The following is a 12532-nucleotide window of genomic DNA, read 5'->3' as shown; positions in this document are numbered from 1 at the left end:
CAGGCTTTAGTTTCCTTGTTTTCAAAACAGGGATGAGAGCATCTACCTGAAGGTGTCGTTGGGCGATTAAATTAGTTAATACTTGTAAATAGTTTTTATAGCATCTGCCCAACTGGTAATTATCACTACTTAAATAAAGTAATAAATTATGTGCCCCATTCTTCACAGGGAAAAAACTCTCATTGTTTTACACTCACCAATCAGAACTTTGAGGTCTGGATGCTAAATTACAAGGTTAAAATAAGTTAATTCTACCAGTGCTGGATAAAATAACTTAATAATGTCTGAGAAGCATTTGTTTTATAAATAATGTTACTGTGCTTTTGAATTTCTCTCCAAATCTTGCTTTAATCATATATAACTTATAGTTATTATGATATAAACATTATAGTGAAGATAGACTTCTGTTTGTAACTGAAGAGAAGTACTTCTACTTCCACACATTCAATGTCTGACATAGAATGCCTGGGAGTGTCCACAACAAAACCACACAGCCTGCTGGCGGCATGAGATGTCACTGGAGAAGAAGGCCCTGTAAAACTGACACGGAATCTGAGATACATCCAAGGTCAGGTCGCATATCATCTTGTCATTCTGCTTCTCAACATTCATTTTCCTTTCCTGTTTGAAGCTTAACCCATTTTCACTGCCTCATGCTTCCACATTGTACTTTGTTCTAGGAATCTAAACAATAAAACAAACAAGCAAGCAAAATATGACCAACGACACTCAAATATGGAACAGGCTGACACGGTCCAGAGGGGAGAGGTGAGAGAACCATAGGGGGAAAGGGGATGGACTCACATGAACAAGTATAAAGGACACATGGACAATAACTAAGGTGGGGGAGCAGAAATGGGAGGGAGATGGGGAGCACTGGGGGGCCAGGGCTGGGAATATAAGTCAGAAAACTGTACTTGAACAAGAACTAAATAAAAATAATAATTAACAAAGAAAAAAATGAATGAGGTAGTTTGTTTGCTTGATCCAGATTATAAAATAAAGGGGGTGGAAACTTTTCAAATGAAAACTCCTTTGATGAAAGTGTCTTATCCTGTTTAATGTGCAACAGCAGCAGCCAGTGAACATAGCCTAATAGACCTCTATGAACTGGAACCATTCTTTCATTGACTCATAAAATATTGGAGGTACCCTTTAGCCTCAGAATACAAGTCTTTCCCTTTGGACACTGAATGACAAAACAAATAAATATGTAATATGTCAGGTGGTGATGAGTGCAACAGAGGAAAACAAAGCAAGATAAGTGGACTGTAATGGGTGATGGTGGTAGAGGGTTACTTTAGATACTGTGGGATGAGAAGGCTTCTCTAATGAGGTGACATTTGAGCAAAGACTAAATGGGAAGTATAGTGTGATTGTTCACTGTAGACCAATGTGGCTGGAGCAGAGAGAGTGAGGAGAGAATGGTAGGAAATAATATTTGCATTAATTTTTGCTTTACTATCACAGTTATTGGCATACTGATTCCTCTAGAGAAGATTACATAGGGCCATGCAGGACTCTGGCTTTTACTCCAAGTGAGATGGGAAACCACTGGTGGGAAATGGTTAGGGGACCCACGGGATGTAAGTTAACACTTTTAAAGGATAGTGCTGGCTTTCTTGTTAAGAATAGGGTTATAGGAAGGCAAGCATAGAATCAGGAGACAGAAAAAGGATATATCTTGTTAGAATTAATCCAGGTAAGAAATGATGGCAGCTTGGATCAAGATGTTAACTGTACATAAGATTAGATCATTGTTACATTCAGAATTAGCTTTTCACTGTCATTTCTGTGCCTTAATCTATATAGTTCTTTGGTATAATCTCTAATGTAGTGATATAGCATATAATATGATAGCATATAATAGTTACTTTTGATAGCATGCTATTATATGCTACTATGATAGCATATAATAATTACTTTTGTATATATTAGTCTCTTTCAAATACAAGTTGTGCAAAAGTAGAGCATCCTCTTATTCCCCCTTGTATTTCTAATTTTCAGCACACTGATGGCGCCCACAAAATATTTGTGGAGTTAGTGCATGGGTGGACATCCCTATAGACATGGGTTAACACAGGTTTTGAAAAAGGTTTCAAAACCAGAGAGGAGAATCTGGACTATGTGATTATTAGAAACTATATCGAGAGAAACCAGTGACCCAATAATGGTAGGAATGAATCAAAAGTATATGCATGTTAGAGTTCTTAAATATTTAGAGCCACTTTGCTGTCATAGTGTCCTCCTGTATATTTCACCTAGTTTCTTGATCACTACAGATTAATAAAATGGCAATAGTGGTGGCAGATAAATGTTGATATCACAAAAAGAATTCTAGGAAAATAATTTATATGTTTATAATATGTATATATGATGTGTACATGTGTGCATGAATAAAACAGCCTACAAAGGCTATAATAATAATACCCACTAAAGTGGCCCACAGACCAAACTAACCAACAAAAGCATTGCAAAATCCATTTTAATATATAATAACCTAATATTGTATATCTAAGTCATATATGTAAATACTCTAACTGTAAACCTATTGGCCTTGCCTAATAAATTGGAATCGACATTTTGATTTTATTTTTTCAGTTAAATGTAATTTGCTAAGCAGTAGTTAAACCTAATTTTGTAAAGATACGCACACTGACTCTTTTCTGGTGATAGTAACCTCCATCATCGTCACTCATTGTTAGAACATCAAAAAATATACTGACCATTAAGTCCATGCCTTTTACACTATACTCAGATGATCCTTTGGAAATGGATCATCTGAGTGGGCATACCAAAGAAAGCTTCAAAAAGGAGAGGGGATTAAAATTGTTGTGCTTGGAGGCATTCCTACATTCCCTGTGTTTGAGTGATGTAGCAAAACTAAGTGGCTACAGAATGATGATGTACATGTTGTAGCTCTGCAGACAATAGAGACATTTTTTGGAAGACAGTATTTGTATACAAATGAGGAACTATGAATGTTGAGAATGAATGTAAGGACATGGAAAAATATAGTCAATAAATGAAACTTGGTTTATATAGTAACTCTCTGAGATAGCTCATGTACCCATCTTTCTTTGGGTATCAGATATATGTCTTGAAACAAAATTGCTATTATACTTTGAACAATGATCTTGTTGTATTCAAATTAGGTTTCAGAGGTATAAAAAGAGGAAAAGAAAGAACATAAGGACACTGTTGTACCAGAACTACAGCAAGTCAATCAATGAGTATGAAAGGCAGTGACAAAAATATTAATTAATTAGGTATGAAACATACACATTTTTCTATGTAACATGCTAATACGTGTACAAGCTGACTTATTATGGAGTACTTAGAAAAGTTAGAAAATTATTTACAACATCAGTAGTAGAGATTCTCTGCTCAGATCATGAAATCACACACACACACATGCATAAACACTTTCAGGCTATTCAGGCTGTTGATGAGCTGGGTAACTTTAAAAATCATTAGAAGATTTTGTAGCTACCACAATTAATATTTTTCTAAGCTATGCTAAGTTATAAGAAGTTCAGAAAAGCTGTTTCTCTCATAATCATAGCCTGAAAAACTATATATGGGGTGGAGTTTAGAATACATTCTATAAAGAAAGATTAAGTTAAATAGTAATAACATAAAAATTAAAACAATACACTGTACCTGGGTATTAAATTAATTTCAATCTTACTTCAAAATAAATGTATTTTATAATACTATTCAATTATTATCATTCACATTATAATTTACTTTTTAAATCATTTTATTGGTGTTCAAGTACAGTTGTCTGCATTTACCGCCCACCACTTCCCCCCGCCCCATCCCAGTCATCCCCATCTCCCTCCCCTGATTCCACCCTCCCTTGGTTTTTTCTATGTATCCTTTATACTTGTTCCTCAAAACCCTTCCCCCCTTTCTTCCCATTACCCCCTCCCACCTCCCCCCTGGTTACTGTCAGATTGTTCATAATTTCAATGTCTCTGGTTCTATTTTGCTTGCTTGTTTGTTTGTTGATTAGCCTCCACTTAAAGGTGAAATCATGTGGTAATTGTCTTTCACCGCCTGGCTTATTTCACTTAGCACAATGCTCTCCAGTTCCATCCATGCTGTCACAAAGGGTAAAAGCTCCTTTTTTTCTGCTATGTAGAATTCCATTGTGTAAATATACCATTGTTTTTTTGATCCATTCATTAACTGATGGGCACTTAGGTTGCTTTTCAGCTCTTGGCTATTGTAAATTGTGCTGCTATGAACATTGGAGTGCATAGGTTCTTATGGATTGGTGTATCAGGGTTCTTAGGATATAATCCCAACGGTGGAGTTGCCAGGTCAAAAGGTAGTTCTATTTTTAGTTTTTCTGAGAAAATTCCATACTGTTTTGGAAAAAAAGTCCCTTAAAATTTATTTCTATTTCTAAGATTGAAGAAATTATTCTGATATGGAGAAGGGGACATTGATTAAAAGTAATTGATGTGATAGAACAGAAACATTAATTATTAATGGAATATTCTGTATGTTAATTTCAGTTATCCGGTTGAACTTTGATGTTATCCATACTTCTCATGCATATTGTTTACTGCCTGCAGGTTGGATTGGTCAAGTCCTATTGCTAGCATCTTCAGCCCCACATAGAGGCCTTTGTCATTTTCCTTAAATATCTTTGCTTCTGTCTCATCTTGTCAAGGCACCCAGTTACCTCTGAACTTAATAAATATATAAAGGTTTGGCATGAATGTGAAACTATTTTCTGTCTTTGATCAAACTGCCCAGATAACAAGTTTTCCCCTTATATTACAGATGTTCCAGTAGCTTGGGAACTTACCTTAGGTATATTTTTTATGGAACATTATGCACAAGCCATAGTCATATATGACCACCACAACATGATTATTTATTCCCACAGGGCTTTGTGATCTACTTTTTTCTCATTGTTTAATTGTCTTGGGCAGAAAAACTTGTAAAACATTACTAAGTGGTGGTATTCCTCACATATCAAAGATGATTCCATTTTGAGGAGAAAATGTTGCTAAATACCAATTTAGTGCTGAATATCAGCAACTTTTCTTATTGGTTGAAAACTATCCTTTGCCCTCCTTTCTCATTATTTCTTCTTTTCTCTATTTATACCTACTCTCCGTGTCCACACTCAAATTCTGCTTCAAGATCTGCTTCATGCTCTCCTTTGGCATAATTAAATTACCATTTATATCATCACTACTTTAGCAACTTAAGACCAGTATATTTCATACTTAGAATTTTCTTTTTTTTCTTAGTAAAACTCACTTGTCCTAGGTTGTATGTTATCCAGGCCATTCCATGCTACTTTGGAAAAATTAGCATGTGCCAATATGTTAATATATACAAATAACATAACATTACCTACCCCATCCACAGAGTACAAATTGACAATTAGAATTATAATTTTCCAAAAGAGAACTACTAGTGTTGTAAATTTTCAGGAAACTTGTAGGAAGACAATATTTTTGGACAAGTGGCTTTGTCTTTTAATGTTCTTCAGATTTTTTTAGTGTTTTCTGATGTATTGAAAGTACCATACAGTGCTCCACCAAGGGGTGATGGTTGGTTTGTCACAAAAACCTGTAACCAATATGTTCTATGCTACTCTGATCTCATTTTCCTTTACAGGTCTCTGTCAGAGTGGTTTTTGACATGGTATTAAGGCAAGTTGGAAAGAGAAAAATCAAGCAATGGTAAGAGCCTTCTTTGGCAAAGGCTTCCTCTCAGAAACAGAACAGGGTGATGGTGAATGTCACACTGGATAAACTGTGATGGATGGACAACATGGACCAGCCTCAATGGGCCCTGTGTTGTCCACCCTGGGCTACGATGCAGGTCTGACCAAGGCTGTTCTCATAAGTAGTAACTACTGAACTCTGCTATTGTTTTGTTGACAAGAGCCCTGTGGATTGTTTTGACCTGTATATTAGCAAAAAAGAGAAAGACAGCAAAGTCACTTCTTAGAAGTAGCAAGAAAGATATTTTCCCTTGAAAATATGCAACATATATCTCTCATGAAAATCCTCCCCGCCTAATACACACACACACACACACACACACACAAATGCACAAAAACAATCAAGGAATTCTTTCATCCAGAAGTTGTAGTTTGCCTTCTTTTCTTCTTCAGTATACATGAATATGTGAAAATGCACCACACTAAGACGTGCAGTGCGATCAAGTGCTAATTTCTTACAATGTGCCTCTATTTAAAGTAACAAACAGATGGAGGGTTTATGAGCAAGGCTGGTACAAGTAAGAGCAAATGATTGTAATAGTTATACTTTTAATAGGATTCCCCACAATCTAAAACATTATTCCCCAGGGAACAAATTGTTCTATAAAATTATGTCACTTAGGAAAAAGACAGTCTGCCCTGACTTTACTGAGGTGACAGAGGACTCCAGGATGGCCTTTGACTGCAGGGTGTTCTCAAGTCAGATCAGTATTCTGGGAGAGAGGACACAGGGACACCCTGATCCCCAAAGGAAAAGCTTAGTGGTACAGGGTAAAAAGCAGAAAGACCAAGGGTAGAAAGGGAATATGAAATAAGTATGAGCTTTTATTGAACTTACGACCTTCTAATTCTCTACTTTGAAGAACAGAGTTTGGGAAATTTCTACAGATTTAAGATAAGCATGCAATATCACTTCCTTCTCAACCAATGCTGACCAATAACTTCAGCACAGCAGATATTGTTAACATGCAGTGAAATCATAAACAACCCAATACCAATTCATTATCATTATTGCTTTTTAAGAAAAACAAAATTCACTATAATCCTATCATTAAGATGAATATACTGTAGTGATGGCTTTTACATAAATTACAATTAAAGCTAATCTTAATTAAAGTTATTACACCATTTTGGAAGAAAATAAACAACCCAAAGAGAGGGAAACAATGTGGTCAATAACTCACTCCAAAAATATTTTTTGCCTCCAAAGCTCTCATTGAGGGAGACATTCCTGCGAATGATACAAATGGTTCTGACATTAAGAAAAGTAAACAAGTAAGAAAAATAAAGATGGAAAAATTCTGTGGTCAGTTCACAAGTGCTTTTTTATTGTTTGAGGCAGGGTTAAAGCCTTTTACAAAGACAAGGATATATGTGCCACTAGATTGGATATGACATTGGACTAGTCTAGCTGCCCTTGCACAGAACTCTTGCTGCCCATAATATGCCATGGACAAAACAAAGAACTAGGGTGGGACCTAACACAGCTAATTTAAAGCATTATCCCAGTACTGTTTTGTAGATCAAATAGAAAAAAGGTACTCCACTCTGGTTATTAATCCATTTGAGAGATAAAAGCAAACATTCAATATCCTCAATTAAGGGTCTTGAGGATTTTAATCTAAATAACTGATTACCAAACCTTACATAATCTATAAGGGGGACCCCTGCCAGCCTCAATGCAAGTCATTCAAGGACTGTACTGACTCAGTAGGCCTGAGGCCATGTGAATGGGCCAGAATTAAGAAAGTAGGTTCTTCTTGGCTATTTCAGGAATTCTGACTCCCCAAAGAGTTTTAAATAGCAACTGTCTAGATATTTGGTACCTATAATTTGGAGGGATTCTCTTTCAGGTTTTGCTGCTCTCAAAGTAACCTAATACTAGAAGATCCAGGACAACAAATTACTCATCTGAATAGAAGAAGCAACAATAAATGTTGTTGTGTCAGGAGCAACCAAACTTTCAAATAGCTTCCAGACCGATTTTACCAGTGTACCAATATATTAAATTACAGTAAAGCCACCAAACCCATCTGATTGTGCTTATTTTCCTTGTAACATTAGTGTTAGAATTACAGTCAAAGATGCACAAAGACCATCTCACAAGCTCTGGATTTCATTTCTGAGAGGTCCCAAGAAAGATACCAAATCCAAAAGGTTTGTACCTTCTACTAAAAACTGTTTGGTCTGGTAGATATTTTTTTCTACAGTGTTCCCTTCTTTTTTATGTTCTGATTCACCATTCTATGTTTAATCCCAAAGGAGCAAGCCTGTTCCATATATGGCCATGGACATAGTTGGAAGTGTATGTAGTTAAAAACAAATGAATGCATGAATGAATGAGTAAATATTAAAAGTTTTGGGTCCAGGAAAGATGGAAATATAGGTTGGCATGCTTCACTTCCTCACACAACCAAAAGAACCATTTTAAAAACAAAACTAACCAGGACTGGGGGAAAAACAAACTATATGGAAGTCCAATAACCAAGGAATTAAAGAAGAAACATTCACCCAGACGGGTAGGAGGGGCAGAGATGGAAAGTATGACAGAGAGGATGTGCAATAAGAGTGGCTGGAGGACTGGGCAGGCATGGCAGTGGCCGGCAGACTGTGAGATCCTACATCTGCGAGAGGTTAAGCCAGGAGGAACAACTAGGGAGCAAGACAGACCATGCAACCCAGAGTTCCAGCATGGGAAACTAAAGCCTCAAAACCTCTGGCTGTAAAAACCTTTGGGTGTTGCAAAGGTGGGAGAAACTCCCAGCCTCATATGAGTTCTTTGGAGAGATCCCCGGGGTCCTAGAATGTACACAAACCCAGCCACCCAGGAATCAGCACCTGATAAGGCACAATCTGCTTGTGTGGAGTAAGGGAAGTGATGGAAGGTGAGGTGAGAGCTGAGCAAGTGGCATTGTTCCCTTTCTGACCCCTCCCCTACAGACAATGCCCCAAGGCAGAAAAGTGGGTTGCCTTGCCTTAGAGAACACCTAAGGTTCCACTTCTTGCTCCTTACAACTTAATTGGTATGCCAAGACAAAGAAATATGGCCCAAATANTACACAAACCCAGCCACCCAGGAATCAGCACCTGATAAGGCACAATCTGCTTGTGTGGAGTAAGGGAAGTGATGGAAGGTGAGGTGAGAGCTGAGCAAGTGGCATTGTTCCCTTTCTGACCCCTCCCCTACAGACAATGCCCCAAGGCAGAAAAGTGGGCTGCCTTGCCTTAGAGAACACCTAAGGTTCTACTTCTTGCTCCTTACAACTTAATTGGTATGCCAAGACAAAGAAATATGGCCCAAATAAAAAAAAACAGATCAAAATTTTATAAAAAGCACTAAGCATTGAAGAGATAGCCAACCTACCAGGTACAGAGTTCAAAACACTGGCAATCAATCACAGAAATGATTGAGTATGGTTGCAAAATAAAGGAAGAAATGAAGGCTATATGAAGTGAAACAAAGGAAAATATACAGGGAACCAACAGAGAAGCGAAGAAAACCAGGACTAATATCAATGATTTGGAACAAAAGGAAGAAATAAACATCCAATCAGAACAGAATGAAGAAACAAGAATTCAAAAAAATCAGGAGAGGCTGAGGACAACTTTATGTCTTCTAGGACAACTTTAAACATTCCTACATCTGAACCATAGGGGTGCCAGAGAGAGAAGAGGAAGAGCAAGAAATTGAAGACATATTTGAACAAACAATGAAGGAAAACTTCCCTAGTTTGGCTACAGAACTAAACATGCAAGTCCAGGAAGCTTAGAGAGTCTCAAAGAAGTTGGACCCAAGGAAGCACACACCAAGGCACATCACAATTGCATTACCCAAGATTAAAGATAAGGAGAGAATCCTAAAAGCAGCAAGAGGAAAGGAGACAGTTACCTACAAAGGAGTTCCCATAACACTGTCAGCTGATTTCTCAAAAGAAACCTTACAGGCAAGAATGGGCTGGAAAAAAGTATTCAAAGTCATGAAAGGCAAGGACCTACATCCAAGATTACTCTACCCAGCAAAGCTATCATTTAGAATGGAAGGGCAGATAGAGTGCTTCCCAGGTAAGGTCAAATTAAAGGAGTTCATCATCACTGAGCCCTTATTATATGAAATGTTAAAGGGACTTATCTAAGAAATAGAAGATCAAAACTGTGAATAGTAAAATGACAACAAAATCACAACTATTAACAACTGAACATAGAATACAAAAACAAAAACTAAGCCAACAACTAGAATAGGAATAGACTCACAGAAATGGAGATCACATGGAGGGTTATTGATGGGAGAGGGAGGGGGAGAATGGGGGAAAAGATACACGGAATAAGAAGCATGAATTGTAGGCACAAAATAGACAGAGGGAGGTTAAGTACTGTATAGGAAATGGAGAAGTTAAAGAACTTAAACGTTAAACCCATGGGCATGAATTAAGGGTGGGGAATGCTGGAGGGTGGGGGAGTGCAGAGAGGAGGGGAATAAAGGGGAGAAAAAATTGGGACAAGTGTTATTACATAAGGAATGAGATATACTTTAAAAGAATCCCTGGTACAATGAGACCCTGATGCTGGAAAAGATGTTTGACACTGCCTAGTGTTCAGGGTAAGAAATAAATTTAGAAGTGAACAAAACAAGATAAAGTCCATGCTTTTGTAAATAGTTAGGGATTTAGGGAAAGCTAGTTACCCCAATTCAGAAATTGTAACAACATGAAGCAGGCCATAAGTGAATAGCCTGGCTGAGAACTTATACCTTCTACTCTCTGAAAAATTGCACACCAAAATGCATTGCCTGTGATAAAGATACTAAAGAGTGGGAAGAACATACAGAATGTAAGGGAGAATTTAATAAAAATAAATGAGAATGGGCTCCCTCAAAATTGTGACTATTTCACTACAAATAAATCCACAGCACAATGGTATCAGAGTCATGTCTACTCACTAGGCAGGCTGAAGACACCATTTCTCTCACTTGACTCCAGCCACTGAGCATGCTTAGGGAGGCCCCAGGTGTGACCTCTGCTCCCTTGTGAGCAGTGGAGGGGCCAGGCAATCTATCATGGTGTTCATCCTGTCAGCCCTGGTGCTTCGCCGTTGCTGTCTGTCACCCTGGTGGATGAGACCTGCTTAAGGGCAATCATGTCAATCTCTATGTGACCACTCAGTCTAAGGCAGAAAGATGAAGTTGACAGGCCTGGCAAAGTCAGCAGACGGTAGCAAAAGCTAAAGTCATAGCCTTCCCACAAAGATGCAGCATGAGCCAGTTTTCTTTTCCACTTCATCTCTTTTTCCTTTATTTTTGCTTTACCCTTTTTTTAAAAAAAATTCTCATGACATGGGCTAAGGCATACAGAACTTGCCTTCAGAGTTGGTCATCTCGGATAAACCTGTTTCCCTCTGAGTTTTTCCCATAGTAAACATAGCGACACTTTCCCAGGACACCTGAAAATAAAAAGAAACACACCATTAAAAACACAGTTGTAGCAAAAACCAAAAAGGTGCTGCAATGCAGAGACACAACACAATCCACAGATCCAATGGGTGGAAGCAAAAAGATTGAGTCCCAGAGGAAAGGACCCTACCTTTTTGCCCTCAGAGTTGACATTCAAATAAAATGTCAGCAGAGCACAGGCTCCTAGGAATAATGTGGAGCCTTCATGATGTCTCTTCCTCATTTTAGAGACTTTTCTGGTTTGGCCAATTATTCCTTGGAATAAAGCATAACACTCTTCTCACACTAGGATTCCTGAAAAGTTTCTAAAACAGAAAATTAAAACTTTAAAGATGGGTCCAGCCCAAGCAAAAGATGTGGAACAATCTTCCCAAAACATGACTATTTTCAAGTCTTCTATCATGAACCAATATTGTTAACTTCCAAAAGGACCCTTCTAATTCCGAGGAGGCATCAAGCTCACAACAGAAGACTAAGGAAGAGCGGTGGTGCTGACAAAATGCCATGTGGAAAGTAAGAAGAGCCTTCGACGTTGAATGGTTCCTTACAGGTACACTGAACTGTATTCTCTGGCTGGAATGTGTCTGCTTTTCACTTTCAGTTTCATTTTAAATAATTATTTGGCTCCATGTACAGCTTTCCTTCCATTCAAAAAAATTGTAGGAGGACTTAACTATGAAAAATACCCTTATATCAAGGTCAAACCTTTTAATCAACTCAAAACAATTCTAAATATCCATAAGAAATCACTTCTCATAGTTATTATAAAAGATTTGTAGGGTTATTAAGAAAAAATAAGTTTTTTCAAGAAAAATATTTTTAACTACAATTTGCCTTTTGCCACCTTGTTTTTTTTAATCTTAGAAAAATCTTAAAATTCAGCTTCACAGATTTGTCTTAATACTAATAGCACTTGAGTCTCTGATGTGTGCATAACCAGAGAAAGGATAAAACAAAAAAATGTCCACAAAACATTAATTCATGAGCTACAAATTGGTCCAAAGAAATAGCTACCTATATGCATGATTTTCCCCCATCAGTTTGATAGTAGAAAACAATCACCATCTTTTGTTCATTTGGGATAAACTAGGACTTGAAATTATCCAGGTTTGTCATATCAGAAGTTCTAAAAAATATTCTTTTGGTTGTATGAGAGACACTATTTCTGCCCTGGTTGGTGTGGCTCAGTGGATTGAGTGCCAACCTGCAAACCAAAGTGTCATTGGGTCAATTCCCAGTTAGGGCACATGCCTGGGTGGCAGGCCAGGTCAGGTCTCCAGTAGAGGGTGCATGAGAGGCAACCACGCATTGATGTTTTTATTCCTCTCTGT

At 37.6% G+C, this 12532-nt stretch overlaps 1 protein-coding gene across 2 annotated transcripts in view; it reads right to left on the bottom strand.

Annotated features, from left to right (window-relative positions):
• The window catches only part of LRMDA (leucine rich melanocyte differentiation associated), a 1160480-nt gene that overhangs the window by 60786 nt on the left and 1087162 nt on the right, over window positions 1–12532 (bottom strand). The window contains exon 7 of one of the 2 annotated variants that reach the window (XM_037055996.1): window positions 11025–11191. The exons of the other annotated variant lie outside the window; for it this stretch is intronic. Coding sequence (XP_036911891.1) covers window positions 11112–11191 — 80 coding nt within the window. The 3' untranslated portion in view covers window positions 11025–11111. Of the gene's footprint in view, window positions 1–11024; window positions 11192–12532 lie in introns of those variants that run through there. 2 annotated transcript variants of the gene reach the window in all.

The sequence above is a fragment of the Sturnira hondurensis genome, unplaced genomic scaffold (assembly GCF_014824575.4).
Source record: "Sturnira hondurensis isolate 20B ecotype Veracruz unplaced genomic scaffold, ASM1482457v3 Scaffold0008761, whole genome shotgun sequence".
In the NCBI taxonomy this organism is placed as follows: domain Eukaryota; kingdom Metazoa; phylum Chordata; class Mammalia; order Chiroptera; family Phyllostomidae; genus Sturnira; species Sturnira hondurensis.
Note: the sequence above shows the minus strand (reverse complement) of the source record. Positions and strands in the feature narration are given on the sequence as shown.